A 21,719-nucleotide genomic window follows, 5' to 3' on the forward strand; every position below is an offset into this window, starting at 1 on the left:
GTTTAAACTAGTTCAGCAGGGGTTTGGGAACCTGAATTGTAGCTCCAGTATACAGGAGGTTGAGAGTAGTGAGGTCATGAGTAAAGTTTCAAAGTTGCAGGAGTGTACCGGCAGGCAGGAAGGTGGTTTAAAATGTGTCTTCTTCAATGCCAGGAGCATCTGGAATAAGGTGGGCGAACTTGCGGCATGAGTTTGCACCTGGGACTTCGATGTTGTGGCCATTTCGGAGACATGGATAGAGCAGGGACAGGAAATGATTGTTGCAGGTGCCGGGGTTTAGATATTTCAGTAAGCTCAGGGAAGGTAGTAAAAGAGGGGGAGGGGTGGCATTATTAGTCAAGGACAGTATTACGATGGCAGAAAGGACATTTGATGAGGACTCGTCTACTGAGGTAGTATGGGCTGAGGTTAGAAACAGGAAAGGAGAGGTCACCCTGTTAGGGGTTTTCTATAGGCCTCCGAAAAGTTCCAGAGATGTAGAGGAAAGGATTGCAAAGATGTTTCTGGATAGGAGCGAAAGCAACAGGGTAGTTGTTATGGGGGACTTAACTTTCCAAATACTGACTGGAAACGCTATAGTTCGAGTACTTTAGATGGGTCCATTTTTGTCCAATGTGTGCAGGAGGGTTTCCTGACAGTATGTAGATAGGCCAACGAGAGGCGAGGCCATATTGGATTTGGTACTGGGTAATGAACCAGGACAGGTGTTAGATTTGGAGGTAGGTGAGCACTTTGGTGACAGTGACCACCGTTCGATTATGTTTACTTTAGTGATGGAAAGGGATAGGTATATACCGCAGGGCAAGAGTTATATCTGGGGGAAAGGCAATTATGATGCGATGAGGCAAGACTTAGGATGCATCAGATGGAGAGGAAAACTGCAGGGGATGGGCACAATGGAAATGTGGAGCTTGTTCAAGGAACAGCTACTGCCTGTCCTTGATAAGTATGTACCTGTCAGGCAGAGAGGAAGTGGTCGAGTAAGGGAACTGTAGTTTATTAAAGCAGTCGAAACACTTGTCAAGAGGAAGAAGGAGGCTTATGTAAAGATGAGACATGAAGGTTCAGTTAGGGCGCTCTGGAGTTACAAGTTAGCTAGGAAGGACCTAAAGAGAGAGCTAAGAAGAGCCAGGAGGGGACATGAGAAGTCTTTGGCAGGTAGGATTAAGGATAACCCTAAAGCTTTCTATAGATATGTCAGAAATAAAAGAATGACTAGGGTAAGAGTAGGGCCAGTCAAGGACAGTAGTGGGAAGCTGTGCGTGGAGTCCTAGGAGATAGGAGAGGTGCTAAATGAATATTTTTCATCAGTATTCACACAGGAAAAAGACAATGTTGTCGAGGAGAATACTGAGATTCAGGCTACTAGACTAGAAGGGCTTGAGGTTCATAAGGAGGAGGTGTTAGCAATTCTGGAAAGTATGAAAATAGATAAGTCCCCTGGGCCGGATGGGATTTATCCTAGGATTCTCTGGGAAGCTAGGGAGGAGATTGCTGAGCCTTTGGCTTTGATCTTTAAGTCATCTTTGTCTACAGGAATAGTGCCAGAAGACTGGAGGATAGCAAATGTTGTCTCCTTGTTCAGGAAGGGGAGTAGAGACAACCCCGGAATCTATAGACCAGTGAGCCTTACTTCTGTTGTGGGCAAAATCTTGGAAAGGTTAATGAGATAGGATGTATAATCATCTGGAAAGGAATAATTTGATTCGAGATAGTCAACACGGTTTTGTGAAGGGTAGGTCGTGCCTCACAAACCTTATTGAGTTCTTTGAGAAGGTGACCAAACAGGTGGATGAGGGTAAAGCAGTTGATGTGGTGTATATGGATTTCAGTAAAGCGTTTGATAAGGTTCCCCACGGTAGGCTACTGCAGAAAATACGGAGGCATGGGATTCAGGGTGATTTAGCAGTTTGGATCAGAAATTGGCTAGCTGGAAGAAGACAAAGGGTGGTGGTTGATGGCAAATGTTCAGACTGGAGTCCAGTTAATAGTGGTGTACCACAAGGGTCTGTTTTGGGGCCACTGCTGTTTGTCATTTTTATAAATGACCTGGAGGAGGGCGTAGAAGGATGGGTGAGTAAATTTGCAGATGACACTAAAGTCGGTGGAGTTGTGGACAGTGCAGAAGGATGTTACAAGTTACAGAGGGACATAGATAAGCTGCAGCGCTGGGCTGAGAGGTGGAAAATGGAGTTTAATGCAGAAAAGTGTGAGGTGATTCATTTTGGAAGGAATAACAGGAGACAGAGTACTGGGCTAATGGTAAGATTCTTGGCAATGTGGCTGAGCAGAGAGATCTCGGTGTCCATGTACATAGATCCCTGAAAGTTGCCACTCAGGTTGAGAGGGTTCTAAGAAGGCATATGGTGTGTTAGCTTTTATTGGTAGAGGATTTGAGTTTCGGAGCCATGAGATCATGTTGCAGCTGTACAAAACTCTGGTGTGGCCGCATTTGGAGTATTGCGTGCAATTCTGGTCGCCGCATTATAGGAAGGATGTGGAAGCATTGGAAAGGGTGCAGAGATTTACCAGAATGTTGCCTCGTATGGAGGGAAGATCTTTTGAGGGAAGGCGGAGGCACTTGAGGCTGTTTTCGTTAGAGAGAAGAAGGTTAAGAGGTGACTTAATTGAGGCATACAAGATGATCAGAGGATTAGATAGGGTGGACAGTGAGAGCCTTTTTCCTCGGATGGTGATGTCTAGCACGAGGGGACATAACTTTAAATTGAGGGGAGATAGTTATAGGACAGATATCAGATGGGCTTTAGAGTGGTCTCACAGGTCGGCGCAACATCGAGGGCAGAAGGGCCTGAACTGCGCTGTAATGTTCTATGTTCATGTCTGGGTCCCATTTATGGAAAGCAATGGTCATACAATGCCAAACCATGATAGTATGAATAAAGAATAAACATGATGGAGTACATGTTCAGTTTTTGCAATGGTGTGGTTTTGGAATGGGGCTGGGGGAACAGCACCTGGGGAAAAGACCATATACAATATTGGTTAGAATCAAATCCAGGGAGGGAAATTGGATGATCAGGAATTGAGTGGGAATGGGGTCAAAGGAATGGGAATGTCTCATAGATGAGATGAGCTTGGAGAGGGTATAAAATGGAAGTTCAAGGCTAGGGCATGAGGCAGACTGAGAAGGGTTTGGATTCATGGGAAAGGAGGAGCAGCAACAAACGTATCTTAACAGATGGTCTCTATCTCAGAAACAGATATCTGTATTGGCTGAGGGCACCAAAAAAATTGAGGAGTGGGTTTAAGGAGTAGTGAATAATAAAGCTACTGTGGTCCCAAATTATCCTGGAGGTGGGACTATTTTGGCAGAGTAGAGCGAGACCTGGCAGAGTATTGCTAAGAGAGATTTGATGATTGGTTTCTAATCCCTGGGTCAATTTGTATTTGGAAACAAAGTAAAAATGGAGTTACAACTGTAAAGGGTTGGGACAGGGCCATCAATGGTGGACTTCAGTTTTCAGCAAACTAACAGCTATAAACATATGGGGGGAATGGAGAATGACGGTACAGGCGTATGCTATATGGAGTTTGATAGTACGTTATAACCAATTTGGAGTTATGCTGCAGAAAATAGGATTAACGGAGGGCAAAGGGATTTGGGAGGGTGAAGAAAATAAGGAAGTGGTCAGTGGTTAAACCATGCGTGGACACGTGTTTGCTTGATAAAACTACGACAGGAAAACTAAGGAATCATGTTCATGTATGAATACAAATCACTTGAGACAAACACGAAATATGTAATTTAGTTGTCACAGCCTTAAATCTTTAAACAACAATATTTTTTAAAGCTACATCTTGCAACATGGAAATTCAAGATGGTTCCTGAAGACCATCAGACACCTTTGTGGATCACAAACAATTTTCTGTCTCAAGAGAACAAAGAGTTGAAATTGACTTGATGTTTGTCAGACCAGGAGGTAAACAAAATCCTACCAAAACCATAATTGTAAAAAAATGTGAAATTGCCTTTTCAAATACACAGATGGGAGAAGGATCCAACTGTTTAATTGAATTATCATAGTATTTAATTTGGACCGTGATTCAAAACTAATGTGAGCAGCAGCCATCTTTGTTACCTGCTAACAAATATTTTTTTAAAAATACATTTAGTGCACCAAATTAATTTTTTCCAATTAAGGGGCAATTTAACGTGGCCAGTCCACCTAGCCTGCACATCTTTGGGTTGTGGGGGCGAAACCCACGCAAACACGAGAAGAATGTGCAAACTCCACACGGACAGTGACCCAGAGCTGGGATCGAACCTGGGATCTTGGCACCATGAGGCTGCAGGGCTAACCCACTGCGCCACCGTGCTGCCCTGCGAACAGGTATCAACAGAATTTCAAACTGACTTTGGAGAGAAACATCTTCCGAGGCTTCAAGACTGACTTCCAACAGAGAGGGTTCTGCAAAGAGCCATCTGCCAATGCAGTCAGCTGAGCAACCTAAGTAAATGCAGAAGAAACAAGGACTCTCCTTGAACCTGTTTCTGGCCATGATTACCTGAGTGCTCAGCCTCTGGCAGATCTACTACAACAGTCTTTGCTTTTCAAGACCTTGACTTCTAGCAAAGAATGGGAGGCATGGTAGCACAGTAGTTAGCACTGTTGCATCACAGCGCCAGGGTCCCTGGTTCGATTCCCGGCTTGGGTCACTGTCTGTGCGGAGTCTGCACATTCTCCCCATGTCTGTGTGGATTTTGTTGCTCTTTCTAGCTTTAGTCTATTTGCTCTGTTTAGGTCACCTTTGCTCATGAGTCGCCAGGTATCTTTATGATACCGCCACGTGGTTCAAGTTCAGGTTATGATTAATAACAGCACACCGCTTTGTCAGGATTAAAACAACGGTCATTTATTATATACAAGTAATATTAATACCCTATTACTACTTTCTATATAACAAACCTATCACTACTGGCCAATACTTAACTTAGGAAGAGCCCACCGGGTCAGGGAAATGAATGGCTTGTCCAATCAAATCTGACCCGCGGGATTCAAAAGGCTGCTACAGGTCGGTGGCTAGGTGTCTCTACCGGATAGCGATCGTTGGATTCAAACTTACGATACACGGTGGCTGGTCTTGCGAAGGTCTCGAGCAGGCGAAGATGAGAGAGAGAGAGATCTGAACTTGGACCTTCACTTTTATAGGACCCAGGGGCTTCCCGCCTCCCGGGGCGGCCCTTGACCCTGAGTCCTAAGTGATTGGATTCTGTCCCCAGTCTCTGGGGTCGATGTGTCCAATGGTGAAGCGATTCCTTGATCGGGGGGTGGTCGCTCACCTGTCTTTGTTTCGGCCACTGCAAGCGCCGACAGGTCTGGCCCGGTATTCAATTGCTAATATGTTGCAATTGTTCCCGGGGATAGCCGATTTAACTGTGGATGTCTGAGTAGATTAGGTGTAAACAGTCCTGAATGCAACTGCAGATACCTGGGTTGATGGGCTGTTGATAGCACTGAGTATCGATCTGGGCTACGTTCCCAGAGCTGAAGCTGCAAACCTGTCTGCAGCTGCCTGCCTGTGTCTTCTTGACTGCTTTTCCCAGCAGTCTTTCGGGTTAGCCATTTTAAACTGGGTTTTGGCCAGATTAATCGGAACGCAGCCATTTTACATGGCTACGATTTCCTCCCACAATTCTCCCTCTGTGTACCAGAACAGGCGCCAGAGTGTGACTCGGGGATTTTCGCAGTAACTTCATTGCAGTGTTAATGTCAGGCTACTTGTGACAATAATAAAGATTATTATATCAACTCAAGCAAGAAACATCAGGCCTTCAACAAAATAGAGGCTGAGTTAAAATTACTGTTTTTGTGTACATGATAGTTTTTGCAAGTCAGTCAAGTGAGGCATCAAGCTTTTATTTAATTTTCAGAGAAGGTGTGTGTGGAAATAAAATAACTTACTTCATTTTTAATACATAGAAGCTTGCTGCTGAGTAATTACTCAATCACTCTGAGGGTAAGAAAGTACACACTTCCACTTTCAGGGGAGGCAGTGGCGTAGTGGTATTGTTGTTGAACTACTAATCCAAAGACCCAGGGTAATGCTCTGGAGACCCGGCTTCGAATCCCACCATGGCAGATGGTGAAATTTGAATTCAATTAAAATTAAATTAGTGGGGACTTCTGGGTGCGGCGATGACCAGCTGAGTCGCACGTTTCGGCAGCTCCCTGTGAAACGGACTTTTGGGCTCTTGATAGGAGCCCCAACGGCAATTTTAACGGCTGAAAACACCGTGCGGTAAACCAGAAGGGTGTTCCCCCTGGACACGGATGGAAAAAGGAGAGGAAAGTGGCCGGATTGCAGCGGATCCTTTGGAACAAAGGCAAGGAAGGCAAGCAGAAACCAAGATGGCGTCGGAAGGTGGCAGTTTCATATGGGGCCCTGAACAACAAGAGTTTTTGAAACGCTGCGTGGAGGAGATAAAAAAGGAAATGAAGAAAGAGTTGTTGGCCCCGATATTACAGGCGATTGAAGGGCTGAAAGAGGAACAAAAGACCCAGGAGCAGGAGCTTCGGGTCGTGAAGGCGAAAGCAGCAGAGAATGAAAACGACATACAGGGCCTGGTGGTGAAGTCGGAGATACAGGAGGCACACCAGAAACGATCTGTGGAGAGGTTGGAGGCACTGGAAAATAACGCAAGGAGGAACAACTTGAGGATTCTTGGCCTTCCTGAAGGTGTGGAGGGGGCGGACGTTGGGGCATATGTGAGCACGATGCTGCACTCGTTAATGGGAGTGGAGGCCCCGACGGGTCCGTTGGAGGTGGAGGGAACATACCGAGTTATGGTGCGAGGACCGAGAGCAGGAGAAGCTCCCAGAGCCATAGTGGTGAGATTTCTCCATTTTAAGGATAGAGAAATGGTCCTTAGATGGGCGAAGAAAACTCGGTGTAGTAAATGGGAGAACGCGGTGATCCGCGTCTATCAAGATTGGAGTGCGGAGGTGGCGAGAAGGAGGGCGAGCTTTAATCGGGCCAAAGCGGTACTTCACAAAAAAAGATAAAGTTTGGAATGCTGCAACCGGCAAGACTGTGGGTCACATATCAAGGGAGGCACCACTACTTTGAGACGGCGGATGAAGCGTGGACTTTTATTGTAGAAGAAAAATTGGAATGATTGGACTACGAAAATGAACGTTTGGACAAAGTGGTGGGACGAGTGGGGGGCGAAGAGGGATTGTATGATTAATCCTGCGGTATGGTAACTTTTCTTTCTCCCACAGGTGGTGATGGGGGGAGGTGGGGAGGGAGAGGAGATGGGGCGTTGGCCATGGGAGGCGGGGCCGAGGGAGAGGCGCGGGCTTGGTTCCCGCGCTATGATAATTATGGCGGGAATAGAGAAGCAGGAAGGAGGGGGCGCCGCACGGGGCGAGCCGTGATCACGGGGGGAAGCCGAGGTCAGCCAGAGTTTGCTGACTTCTGGGAGCAACATGGGGGGAGTAATTACATTAGCGGGGGGTCTAGCGGGGGGGGGGGGAGGGGGGAATTACTGGGTTGCTGCTGCTGGGGAAAGGGGGGAGTGGGTGCGGGAAAGGATGGGCGGGGGGGCACCGTCTGGGAGAAATACAGCCGCGTGGGAACTGGGCGAGAAGCTGGAAAAAGATGATGGCTAACCGGCAAGGGGGGGGGGGGGGGGTGGGAAGCCCCCCAACTCGGCTGATCACGTGGAACGTGAGGGGGCTTAACGGGCCGATAAAGAGGGCACGAGTACTCGCACACCTTAAGAAACTTAAAGCAGATGTGGTCATGTTACAGGAAACGCACCTGAAACTGATAGATCAGGTTAGGTTGCGCAAAGGATGGGTAGGGCAGGTGTTCCATTCGGGGCTGGATGCGAAAAACAGGGGGGGTGGCTATATTAGTGGGGAAGCGGGTAATGTTCGAGGCAAAGACTATAGTGGCGGATAACGGGGGCAGATACGTGATGGTGAGTTGCAAATTACAGGGAGAGATGGTGGTGTTGGTAAACGTGTATGCCCCGAATTGGGACGATGCCAATTTTATGAGGCGAATGCTAGGACGCATCCCAGACCTAGAGACCGGAAAGCTGATAATGGGGGGAGACTTTAACACGGTGTTGGAACCAAGGCTGGATAGGTCGAAGTCCAGGACTGGTAGGAGGCCGGCAGCAGCCAAGGTGCTTAAGGATTTTATGGAGCAGATGGGAGGGGTGGACCCGTGGAGATTCAGTAGACCTAGGAGTAAGGAGTTCTCGTTTTTCTCCTATGTCCATAAAGTCTATTCACGCATAGACTTTTTTGTGTTGGGTAGGGCATTGATCCCGAGGGTGAGGGGAACGGAATATACGGCTATAGCCATTTCGGATCATGCCCCACACTGGGTAGACTTGGAGATAGGGGAGGAAACAAGAGGGCGTCCACCCTGGAGAATGGATATGGGACTAATGGCGGATGAGGGGGTGTGCTTAAGGGTGAGGGGATGCATTGAAAAGTACTTGGAACTCAATGACAATGGGGAGGTTCAGGTGGGAGTGGTCTGGGAGGCGTTGAAGGCGGTGGTTAGGGGGGAGCTGATATCAATAAGGACACATAAAGGGAAGCAGGAGAGTAAGGAACGGGAGCGGTTGTTGCAAGAACTTTTGAGGGTGGACAGACAGTATGCGGAAGCACCGGAGGAGGGACTGTATAGGGAAAGGCAAAGGCTGCATGTGGAATTTGACTTGCTGACCACAGGCACTGCAGAGGCACAATGGAGGAAGGCGCAGGGTGTACAGTATGAATATGGAGAGAAGGCGAGCAGATTGCTGGCACACCAATTGAGGAAAAGGGGAGCAGCGAGGGAAATGGGGGGGTGAGAGACGAAGATGGAGAGACGGAGCGGGGAGCGGAGAGAGTGAATGAAGTGTTTAAGACATTTTATAAAAAATTGTATGAAGCTCAACCCCCGGATGGGAGGGAGAGAATGATGGAGTTTTTGGATCGGCTGGAAATTCCCAAGGTGGAAGAGCAGGAAAGGATGGGATTGGGAGCACCGATCACGGTAGAAGAAGTGGTGAAAGGAATTAGGAACATGCAGACGGGAAAGGCCCCGGGACCGGACGGATTCCCAGTTGAATTTTACAGAAAATATTTGGACTTGCTCGCCCCGCTACTGACGAGGACCTTCAACGAGGCAAAGGAAAGGGGACAACTGCCCCCGACTATGTCAGAAGCAACGATATCGCTTCTTTTAAAGAAGGAAAAGGATCCGCTACAATGCGGGTCCTACAGACCAATCTCCCTCCTCAATGTAGATGCCAAGGTCTTGGCCAAGGTAATGGCAATGAGAATAGAGGAATGTGTCCCGGGGGTGGTTCATGAGGACCAAACTGGGTTTGTGAAGGGGAGACAGCTGAACACGAACATACGGAGGTTGTTAGGGGTAATGATGATGGCCCCACCAGAGGGTGAAACGGAGATAGTAGTGGCGATGGATGCCGAGAAAGCATTTGATAGAGTGGAGTGGGATTATCTGTGGGAGGTGTTGAGGAGATTTGGGTTCGGAGAGGGGTATGTTAGATGGGTGCAGCTGTTGTATAGGGCCCCAGTGGCGAGTGTGGTCACGAATGGACGGGGATCGGCATATTTTCGGCTCCATAGAGGGACAAGGCAGGGATGTCCTCTGTCCCCATTACTGTTTGCACTGGCGATTGAGCCCCTGGCGATAGCGCTGAGAGGTTCCAAGGGATGGAGGGGAATACTTAGGGGAGGAGAAGAACACCGGGTATCTTTATATGCGGATGATCTGCTACTATATGTGGCGGATCCAGCGGAGGGGATGCCAGAAATAATGCGGATACTTGGGGAGTTTGGGGATTTTTCAGGGTATAAATTGAACATGGGAAAGAGTGAGCTGTTTGTGGTGCATCCAGGGGAGCAGAGTAGAGAAATAGAAGACCTACCGTTGAGGAAGGTAACAAGAGACTTTCGTTACCTGGGGATCCAGATAGCTAAGAATTGGGGCACATTGCACAGGCTAAATTTGACGCGGTTGGTGGAACAGATGGAGGAAGATTTCAAGAGATGGGATATGGTAGCATTGTCAATGGCAGGGAGGGTGCAGGCAGTTAAGATGGTGGTCCTCCCGAGATTCCTTTTTGTGTTTCAGTGTCTCCCGGTGGTGATCACGAAGGCTTTTTTCAAAAGGATAGAAAAGAGTATCATGGGTTTTGTTTGGGCCGGGAAGACTCCGAGAGTGAGGAAGGGATTCTTACAGCGTAGTAGGGATAGGGGGGGGCTGGCACCACCGAGCCTAAGTGAGTATTATTGGGCCGCTAATATTTCAATGGTGAGTAAGTGGATGGGAGAGGAGGAAGGAGCGGCGTGGAAGAGATTAGAGAGGGCGTCCTGTAGGGGGACCAGCCTGCAGGCTATGGTGACAGCCCCATTGCTGTTCTCACCAAGGAACTATACCACGAGTCCGGTGGTGGTAGCTACACTGAAGATTTGGGGACAGTGGAGACGACATAGGGGAAAGACCGGAGCACTGGGGGGGTCCCCGATAAGAAACAACCATAGGTTTGCCCCGGGGGGAATGGATGGGGGATATGGAATGTGGCAAAGAGCAGGTATAACGCAATTGAAAGATCTATTTGTGGATGGGAAGTTTGCGAGTCTGGGAGCGCTGACCGAGAAATATGGGTTGCCCCAAGGGAATGCATTCAGGTACATGCAATTGAGGGCTTTTGCGAGGCAGCAGGTGAGGGAAATCCCGCAGCTCCCGACACAAGAGGTGCAGGACAGAGTCATCTCAAAGAAATGGGTGGGGGACGGTAAGGTGTCGGATATATATAGGGAAATGAGAGACGAAGGGGAGACTATGATGGACGAACTAAAAGGGAAATGGGAAGAAGAGCTAGGGGAGGAGATTGAGGAGGGGATGTGGGCAGATGCCCTAAACAGGGTAAACTCGTCGTCCTCGTGCGCCAGGCTAAGCCTGATTCAGTTTAAGGTATTACACAGGGCACATATGACTGGAACACGGCTCAGTAAATTTTTTGGGGTGGAGGATAGGTGTGCGAGGTGCTCGAGAAGCCCAGCGAATCATACCCATATGTTTTGGTCATGCCCGGCACTACAGGGGTTTTGGATGGGGGTGACAAAGGTGCTTTCGAAAGTAGTAGGAGTCCAGGTCGAACCAAGCTGGGGGTTGGCTATATTTGGGGTTGCACAAGAGCCGGGAGTGCAGGAGGCGAAAGAGGCCGATGTTTTGGCCTTTGCGTCCCTAGTAGCCCGGCGCAGAATATTGCTAATGTGGAAAGAAGCCAAGCCCCCAGGGGTGGAGACCTGGATAAATGATATGGCGGGGTTCATAAAGTTAGAGCGGATTAAGTTCGTCCTAAGGGGGTCGGCTCAAGGGTTTACTAGGCGGTGGCAACCGTTCGTCGAATATCTTGCGGAAAGATAGATAGGGGAGAACAAAGAAGGCAGCAGCAGCGGCCCAGGACTTTGGGGGGGGGGGGGGGGGGGGGGAGGGATGGGGGGGGATGGGGGGGGGGGGTGTGGCCTGAGACAAGGCAGTTGCCAATTAGGGCTAGTTTTTATTTTTTTGTTATTTAATATTTATTTATTTGTTGTTGTTTTTGTTTAAATTTAAAAAAGGTCATTATTATCTGTATTGTTACAATGTTGTGTAAAGGATGCACAATGTACTGTGTTGGTTGACCAAAAATTTTCAATAAAATATTATTTAAAAAAAAAAAAAAAAAAATTAAATTAGTGATGACCATTAAACTCACCTGGTTCTTGCTGCGATTTCTGTTTATTTTTCAATGCCTGTCGATTTTCCTGCCAAAGGCTTTTTTCAGAGAGATTGAGGGAAGGATTACTTCGTTCATATGGGGAGGGAAGGTGGCCAGAGTTAGAAAGGTGCTGCTACAGAGGGGAAGGCAGGCAGGGGGTTTGGGTCTTCCGAACCTGTAATACAGGTTTACTACTGGGCGGCGAATGTGGAGAAGGTGCGGAGCTGGTCAGAGGGGTTGATTCCCAGTGGGCAGAATGGAGGAGAATTTGTGCAAGGGGTCAGGATTGAAAGCACTAGCAACAGCGTCGTTCCCGATAGCACCGGGGAAGTACTCAGGGAGTCCAGTAATAATAGCTTCATTGAGAATTCGGAGGCAGTTTCGCCAACACTTCGCGTTGGGGGTAGGGTCAAGGGAAAAGCTGATTCGGGGGAACCACAGATTTGAGCCAGGGAAGTGGGATGGAAATTTTCGGAAATGGGAGGAGAAGGGGATTAAGACACAAAAAGATTTGTTTCTTAGGGGTCGGTTTGCAGGATTGAAGGAGCTGGAAGCTAAGTATGGGCTGGAGCAGGGGGAAATGTTTAGATACATGCAGGTTCAAGATGTTGCCAGAAAGGAGATACAGAGCTTCCCGGTGGAGCCGGCCTCCACATTGCTGGAGGAGGTGCTGACGACAGGGGGACTGGAGAAGGGGGTAGTGTCGGCAGTTTACGGAGCTATTTTGGAAGAGGTGAAGGCACCACTGGAAGGGATCAAAGTGTTATACCGTCAATTCACTGTGAGACCGTGAGAACGAATGAACATTAGGCTTTATTATCCATGAACTCGCCTGCCAGTATCTGCTGTACAAATGAGTGTCACCCACAGGTGGCCGGTCTATATATGGCCCCGATGAGGGCGGGGCCAGAGGCGGAGCCCACCGGGGTTCCAGTACAGTACCTGGAAGTAGACCATATCATCACTTCCAGGTCATAGGTCACAGCATTATACAGACAACTCATGCATTAGGTGAATACATTCACCACATTCACCACCTGTTAAAAAAATCAAGTTCAGCGGGGGTGAGGTGGGGCCATTAAATGTTCAGTCTGTCTGGAGGCCGGATCATTCTTTTAGACCTCCTCAGCTCTGGCAATGCGACGGGCACGGTTGTTGCAGATGGTGACTCCGGGGGCATTGTGTCTGGAGCTTGAGCCTCAGTCCGGCGTGTCGGAGACGGTTGGGGGTAGGCAGGGGGGTGGTGGGTGGCAGCAGTGCCGGCACGGGACACTACAGGAGACCCAGGGGGGTGTAAGAGGCGCTGGGGGTGGCGGTAGGCAGCGGGGAGGGGGAAGCGTTGGCAGGGCAACCAGCTGGCGCCAGGTCTCGTAGGGAGACCGTATCTTGTCGCCGTCCTGGTGCGCGATGTAGGCGTACTAGGGGTTGGCGTGCAGCAGCTGGACCCTCTCGACCAGGCGGTCGGTCTTATGGCTCCTCGTATGCCTCCGGAGAATGACAGGTCCCGGAGTTGTCAACCAAGATGGAAGCGAGACCCCGGAGATGTACTTCCTAGGGAAGACAAACAAACAGTCGTGAGGGGTCTCGTTCGTGGCTGTGCAGAGGAGTGATCTAATGGAGCAGAGGGCGTCGGGGTGGACCTCCTGCCAGCGGGGATTTGGGAGCCTTCTAGACCGGAGGACCAGAAGGACGGCCTTCCATACCGTCGCGTTCTCCCTGTCCACCTGCCCGTTTCCCTGCGGGTTATAGCTCGTAGTCCTGCTCGAGGCGATGCCTTTGCTGAGCATGTACTGGCGTAGCTCATCGCTCATGAACGATGTGCCCCGGTCGCTGTGGACGTACGCAGGGAAACCGAACAGTGTGAAGATGTCGTGCAGTGCCTTTATTACAGTGGCCGAGGTCATGTTGGGGCAGGGGACAGAGAAAGGGAAGCGGGAGTACTCTTCGATGACGGTTAGAAAGTATATATTACCGGTTGGTGGAAGGGAGGGGCCCTTTGAAGTCAATACTTAGGCGCTCAAAGGGCCGGGAGGCCTTTACCAGGCGGGCCTTGTCTGGCCGGTAGAAGTGCAGTTTGCACTCCGCGCAGACCTGACGAGGGTGTCCACGAGGGGTTCGCCAGGCCCGCGGGGAACGCACTGAGGCTCTGGTAGGCCACCTCTAACGAGGTAGGTAGCTTTATCGTGTCCCGCAGGTCAGAGGTGCCGTTTTCCAGCAGGCGCTGCCTGATGTAGTTCGATCGGACCCCAACTACGTAGATGTCCCGGATCTGTGAGTTCATGTGTTCCTCCGCTGTCACATCTCGATAGCTGCAGTTCCTCGCGAGTAGGGTCATGGTTTCCAGGTACTCGTCCAGCGATTCACCGGCGCGTTGACGGCGAGTAGTGAGAAGGTGTCGGGCGAACACCTCGTTTACGGGCTTCACGAAATGCGCCTTGAGGGTTGGGACCGCCGCCTCATACGTGGCAGCTTTCTCTATCACCACGGAGATTCGATGGCTCACCCAAGCATGGAGGAGTCGCTTGAGGGTTTCAGTGGGAGGTGATGTGGAGGAGTCGAGGTAGGCCTCGAAGCAGCGAAGCCAATGTTCGAAGATCTCCTTGGCCTGTGACGCGCGCACGTCGGGTTCGAGCTTGTCTGGCTTTAGAGCGGCTTCCATGGTGTTGTCGATGGATAATAAATTGTTATACCATCAATTCACTGTGAGACCGTGAGAACGAGTGAACACTAGGCTTTATTATCCATGAACTCGCCTGCCAGTATCTGCTGTACAAATGAGTGCCACCCTCAGGTGGCCGGTCTATATATGGCCCTGGAGAGGGCGGAGCCAGAGGCGGAGCCCACCGGGGTTCCAGTACAGTACCTGGAAGTAGACCGCATCATCACTTCCAGGTCATAGGTCATAGCATTATACAGACAGCTCATGCATTAGGTGAATACATTCACCACACAAAGCAAAGTGGGAGGAAGAGTTGGGAGAGGATATGGAGGAGGGGTTCTGGTGTGAGGTGCTCTGGAGAGTGAATGCCTCCACCTCGTGCGCGAGGTTGAGGCTGATACAGCTGAAGGTGGTATACAGAGCACACCTCACAAGTGCGAGGATGAGCCGATTCTTTGAAGGAGTAGAAGATGTGTGTGAACATTGCCGGGGGGGGGGGGGGGGGGGGGGGGGGGGGGCTGCTAATCACATTCATATGTTTCGGTCCTGTCCAAAGCTGGAGATTACTGGAAGGAGGTTTTTAGGGTAAGTTCTAAAGTGGTGCACGTGAAACTGGCCATATTCAGGGTGTCGGACCAGCCAGGGTTGGAAACGAGTGCGGAGGCAGATGTGGTAGCCTTCGCCTCGTTGATCGCCCGAAGGCGGATCCTGATGGGTTGGAGAGCAACCTCTCCACCCTGTGCCCTGGCGTGGCGGGGGGAATCTGTTGGAATTCTTGACTCTTGAGAAGGTCAAGTTTGAACTGAGGGGAAGGATGGGGGGGTTCTACAATTCATGGGCATTATTCATTATGCACTTTCAAGAACTGGATAACATCGAACATTAGTTGGGGCGGGTGGTTGTGTGTGTTAATGGCGACTATGGGTGATCCCTAATTCCTTTCTGTCATTTGTTTGTGTGAACATGCGGGCTAATGTTTGGGGTTTGGTGGGAGGATGGGATCGTTGTTATTGATATGGGGATTGACATATTTGTTACTGATTATTGTTTATTGTTGGCGGGTGTAAATTTGGGAGAAAATGTGAAAAAGGAGAATAAAATTTTTTTTTAAATAAATTCACCTGGTTCACTAATGTCCTTCAGGAAAGGTCCTTACCTGGCCTGGCCTACATGTGACTCCAGACCCACAGCAATGTGGTTGACTCTTGAATGCTCTCAGGAAGGGGCAATAAATGCTGGCTTGGCCCATGAACGAATAAAAAATATATATATATTTGGTCATGGGCAATAAAATTTAAATTATTATATCCATTTTGACCTAATCTACTGGAATTTGTAGTGTAAGATTTGGATATATAAGACCATAAGACATAGGAGCAGAATTAGGCCACTCGGCCCATTGGGTCTGCTCTACCATTCAATCATGGCTGATATTTTCTCATTCCCATTCTCCTGCCTTCTCCCCATAACCCCTGATCCCCTTATTAATCAAGAACCTATCTCTGTCTTAAAGATACTCAGTGATTTGGCCTCCACAACCTACTGCGGCAAAGACTTCCACAGATTCACCACCCTCTGACTGAAGAAATTCCGTCCCTTTAGTCTGAGATAATGTCCTCTGGTCCTAGTTTTTCCTACAAGTGGAAACATGCTTTTCACGTCCACTCTATCCAGGCCCTGTAAATTTCAATAAGATCCCCCTCATCCTTCTGAACTCCAACGAGTACAGACCCAGAGTCCTCAACCGTTCCTCATACGACAAGTTCTTCATTCCAGGGATTATTCTTATGAACCTCCTCTGGACACTTTCCAAGGCCAGCACATCCTTCCTTAGATACGGGGCCCAAAACTGCTCACAATACTCCAAATGGGGTCTGACCAGAGTCTTATACAGCCTCAGAAGTACATCCCTGGCCTTGTATTCTAGCCCTCTTGACATGAATGCTGACATTGCATTTGCCTTCTTAACTGCCGACTGAACCTGCACGCTAACCCTAAGTGAATCGGATACTCGGACTAAAAGATTTACATTTAAATTGGCACTTAGAAGTTATTCTTTGGGACCTCACCTGTCAGCTTGAACTTTTGTCAGATTATCAGCAGTAAGTGGGCTCTGTTTTAGGGATGTTTTCAAGAGCTGAGTGCTCCTCTTCAGATCCCCTGAAGTCTTTTCGATTTGCTCTCCCAGCTCAGCCAGTTTTTCTCTGGAAGCTTTTCCAATCTCCTCCTTCTTATCCGATCGAGAAGATATCAGCTCCTGAAACTTGTTCTCCACATGCTTCTGACTTTTGAGTACCATGTCAATTTCATTTCCTACGATCTGGATATGAAACAAATATGAGATTTTCCTTTGGAGTGATCAAATGCTGTTGTGCTCAGGTGTGCTAAGAATTTCAGAATTTTAAAAGCATAATTTGTATGAAATAAATGTGACCTTTTTTTGCTTCTAATTAAACAAGCGGTGTTGTTTTGCAGGTGTCAGTTCAAATATCGTAAGAGATTGTAACAACCTAGATTTTAATCATTCTAACACCATAACTTTTCAGACACCGGGACACGCAGGACAGGAATAACATTAAAACCTTGAGTGTATTGACATACAGTGCTGTAATCACTGCTTAAACTTATGTGGACAATTTAGATTGATTGTCCAATTTATAATTCTAAGTACATTTTAAACACAAAAGCCCTGAGAGGGGAATCTAAAGGGTTTAAACTGCTGTAAAGTACACGTTCGTGCACAAGCTTCGGCATAGCTGCCGTGTTCACATAGAACAGTACAGGCTCTTCAGCCCATGATGTTGTGCCGATCATTTGTCCTAATCTAAGATCAACCTAACCTACACCCCTTCAATTTGCTGCTGTGTGAATTGCTCTCAATGTGAAGAACTGCCATTTGGACAACGTATCAAAGGGTTGCTGGCACCTGTAGAACTGATCTCAGAGCTCATGTCAATGGTTGTAGGATAGGCTAGAGCTTCTGGCAATCCATAAAATAGTTTGGACTGTCCAAATGTCCACCTCATACATTGGTTTTGAGATCTATGAACATTTTCTTCTTTCCTTTACAGTTTAAATTGTATTTTAAATACTAATGCTCGAGTATACCAGATGGACAACAATACCTGGACAGCAGAGATTTTGTCATAAAGTCTATTGTCAGTTAATTCTGGTGGCCATCGGTGGGCTGCTTATGGCGGCATGTAGGGTGTAGTCACACACAAGGTGGCTCCCACCAGGATACTTTATTTTTGTCCTTTTCACCTGTATTTTTTGTGGGGGGGGGGGGTTTTGGCTAAAACGTCACCATTTTGATGGAATAAGATTTTCACACCAGAGATATGCCCAGAAAGTACAGGACAATGAAGCCTGCAAATAAAAATTCATCAACGGATTCGGAAGCATCCCGAGGTTTTTCGGTTAAGAAAATGGCGGAGGCCACTACCGCGACTCTGACCACTCCATTGACAGCCGAGATGCTTTCAGGAGTCTTGGCAACAGAATTTCAGAATCAGCTGTGGACTGTCTCCAAGGACCTCCATAGGTCATTAGAAGAGGTCCTAGCTCCCATTCAGTTGGCATTGCAGAAGACTGATGAGATGGTAAAGCCGCATGGCCCGGTGATACAGGGTGTGGAGTCGACGCTCTCAAGGCAGAGCAATCAGATTGGCTCTTTGGAAGCTGAAGTGGTAATAATGGCTGGTGTTCATAAAGCACTGAGGGCCAAGGTAAATAATTTGAAGATTTGCTCCAGGAGATAGAATCTTAGAATCATGGGGTTGCTGGAGGGAATGGAAGGCCCAAATCCAACAGATCATATCTCGAAGATGTTTGGGAATATGGTGGGGGAGGGTGGACTGACATTCTCTCCTGAGCTGGAGCAAGTCCACCGGTCACTCGGGTAGAAGCCCCCTGCCAGTGAACCACCATGAGGTTCCATCGTTTTCAGGAGAAGGATCGAGTCCTGGGATGGGTGAAGGTTCTTCGGGACTGCAATTGGGAGGGTCACGCCATCAGGCTCTATCAAGATGTGGCAGCGGAGCTAGCTAAAAAGCAGTCGGTGTTTAAAAAGGCCAAGGCCACGTTGTATAAGAGTGGAGTTCAATTTGGGGTGGTATACCCTGCACATCTCAGTTACTTTTGATATGAAGGACTATTATTTTGATGCGCCAGAGGAGGCAAATGCTTTTGTTATGAAGCATGGGCTGGGCGAGTTCATCGTAATGTTCACAAGGTCTTTGTATATGCGGGAGGGCACATGGTTATGGGGATCTGTTGGAGTTTCTTGTGCAAGTTTGTATTTTCTTGTTCTTTTGTGGCATGAGTGTTTTTTCTTTGATTGTTAAAGTTTGATTTGGGCAGGGGGCTCGTGGTTATAGTTATTTATTTGTTTTCACTCTGGGCGGGGGCCCCTCTGCTGGCTGAAGAGTTAGCTAACAGGAGCAGTTTGGTGGGGTAACGGCAGCTCCTTCAGTAATTTTAGATGATGAGCTTGGCGTTTTTGTTTTCTTTGGGGTTAGGGGCAGTTGAGGTGGGGGTTAAAGGTGTAAGTTTGCCTTTTGGTTGTTTGATTGATTATTTGGATGTGGTATTGTTTGGGGGGGAGGGTAGAGAGAGTTTTTTGACAGTGACTACAGTTTTTTCTTTGTTTTGTCTTGATCTTGGGTGGGCCCAGTGCCTTTACTCTTTAAGTATTTGTTGGATGACACCGTTTGGTGGAAATGGCTGATTCTGGGTCGGAGGACCGTGGAAAGTCCCCAATTCGGCTGGTCACTTGGAATGTAAGGGGGTTAAACGGACAGGTATTTCACTCTGGGTTAGATGGTAGGGGCAGTAGTTTTGATTAATAAAAGGGTTCCTCTTTCGCCGGCGAAGATCGTGGCAGACCTGAATGGGAGACATATGATTGTCAGTGGATCTTTGTCGGTGGTTCTAGTTAATGTGTATGCGCCAAATTGGAATGATATGGCTTTTATTAGCAAGTTACTGGCTTCCATTTGTGACTTAGACTCACACCGGCTAATTTTGGGGGTGTGAGCTTAAATTCTGTTTTGGACATGAATGTGAGGTTGGAGACGGGCCGTGTCCAAAGCCCCCCATGAAAACGGCCCTCCTGGCCGATAAGGCTTTCTGCGAGAAAATATCTCAGGTCATAGACGAGTATGTTACTAATAACCAGATTGGGGAGGTCTCACCCTCCACGTTCTGGGAGGTGCTGAAGGCTGTGAACAGGGTGAAATTATCGCTTCTAAAGCACGGAGAGATGAGGAAGAGAGGGTGGCTAGGCAATAGCTAGTCAACTCGTTACTGGATGTAGATCGGCGATACTCCGAGGCCCCGACCGTAGAGCTCATGGCGGAGAGGAAAAAGCTACAAATGGACTTTGACTTGCTCTCCATGAGGAAAGCAGTGCGCCATCTCCGCCAGGCATGGGGGACTCTGTACGAGCATGGAGACAAAACCACACACCTAGGAACAGCAAAGCAAAACTAGTAGCGGAGCCAGAAAAGGTCAACGAGGCATTCAAGACCTTCTACCGGGAGCTGTATACCTCCAAGCCCCCAGCAGGGGACTTGCGGATGAAGCAGTTCCTCAATGGACTGGACATTCCAGTCGTGGGGGTGGATAGGCCTGGAAGCACCGCTAGATCTGGGAGAAATCATGGAGAGTATTGACTCCATGCAGGTGGGGAAGGTGCCGGGAGCGGACGGATTCCCAGCGTACTTCTACAAATAATTTGTGTCGGCACTGGCCCCGCACCTGCGAGAGATATTCATAGATTCACTGGCAAGGGGTACACTGCCGCCTACGCTAGTATAAACCTCAATCTCGCTGATACCCAAGAAAGATAAAGACCCAATAGAATGCGGATCTTAAAGACCCATCTTGCAGACACAAAAATACTGGGCAAGATCCTAGCCAAGTGCAGAAGGACTCCGTAGCAGAGGACCAAACGGGCGTTGTCAAGGGTAAACAGATATCATCGAACATCAGGCGCCTGCTAAACCCGAGGTGATCGTCTCCCTTGACGCGGAAAAGGCCTTCGACAGAGTCAAACGGAAGTACCTCATAGAGGTACTGGAGCGGTTTGGGTTTGGAGCAGGGTTCACCGCCTTGGTGAAACTCCTCTACAGCGCTCCCACAGCGAGTGTAGGACGAATACCGCCAGCTCCAAGTACTTCCAGCTGAACAGAGGTACAAGGCAGGGTTGCCCATTGTCCCCACTGCTGTTTGCCCTAGCGATCGATCCACTGGCGATCATGCTGAGAGAGACAGGTAATTGCAAGGGGATCTGGAGAGGAGACAGCCCTGGAGAGTCTCTATGCGGATGACCTGCTCCTCTACACCTCAGACCCACAAATCAACATGGAAGGAATCATGGCGCTCTTGAAAGAGTTTGTAGCCTTCTCCGGGTACCTGGGACTTCGAAGTTGTGGCCATTTTGGAGACATGGATAGAGCAGGGACAGGAATGGTTGTTGCAGGTGCCGGGGCTTAGATATTTCAGTAAGCTCAGGGAAGGTGGTAAAAGAGGGGGAGGGGTGGCATTGTTAGTCAAGGACAGTATTACGGTGGCAGAAAGGACGTTTGATGAGGACTCGTCGATTGAGGTAGTCTGGGCTGAGGTTAGAAACAGGAAAGGAGAGGTCACCCTGTTCGGGGTTTTCTATAGGCCTCCGAAACGTTCCAGAGATGTAGAGGAAAGGATTGCAAAGGTGATTCTGGATAGGAGCGAAAGCAACAGGGTAGTTGTTATGGGGGACTTTAACTTTCCAAATATTGACTGGAAACGCTGTAGTTCGAGTACTTTAGATGGGTCTGTTTTTGTCCAATGTGTGCAGGAGGGTTTCCTGACACAGTATGTAGGTAGGCCAATGAGAGGCGAGGGCGTATTGGATTTGGTACTGGGTAATGAACCAGGACAGGTGTTAGATTTGGAGGTAGGTGAGCACTTTGGTGATAGTGACCACAATTCGATTACGTTTACTTTAGTGATGGAAAGGGATAGGTATATACCGCAGGGCAAGAGTTATATCTGGGGGAAAGGCAATTATGATGCGATGAGGCAAGACTTAGGATGCATCAGATGGAGAGGAAAACTGCAGGGGATGGGCACAGTGGAAATGTGGAGCTTGTTCAAGGAACAGCTACTGCGTGTCCTTCATAAGTATGTACCTGTCAGGCAGGGAGGAAGTGGTCGAGCAAGGGAACCGTGGTTTACTAAGGCAGTCGAAACACTTGTCAAGAGGAAGAAGGAGGCTTATGCAAAGATGAGACATGAAGGTTCAGTAAGGGCGCT

At 48.6% G+C, this 21,719-nt stretch overlaps 1 protein-coding gene across 2 annotated transcripts in view; it reads right to left on the reverse strand.

Moving 5' to 3' along the window:
- iqcg (IQ motif containing G) overlaps window positions 1–21,719 on the reverse strand; it is a 105,688-nt gene that overhangs the window by 69,663 nt on the left and 14,306 nt on the right. For both annotated transcript variants that reach the window (XM_072474172.1, XM_072474171.1), the window contains exon 3: window positions 16,490–16,740. In XM_072474172.1, coding sequence (XP_072330273.1) covers window positions 16,490–16,740 — 251 coding nt within the window. The remainder of the gene's footprint in view (window positions 1–16,489; window positions 16,741–21,719) is intronic.

Source organism: Scyliorhinus torazame, chromosome 14 (genome assembly GCF_047496885.1).
Source record: "Scyliorhinus torazame isolate Kashiwa2021f chromosome 14, sScyTor2.1, whole genome shotgun sequence".
Taxonomy (NCBI): domain Eukaryota; kingdom Metazoa; phylum Chordata; class Chondrichthyes; order Carcharhiniformes; family Scyliorhinidae; genus Scyliorhinus; species Scyliorhinus torazame.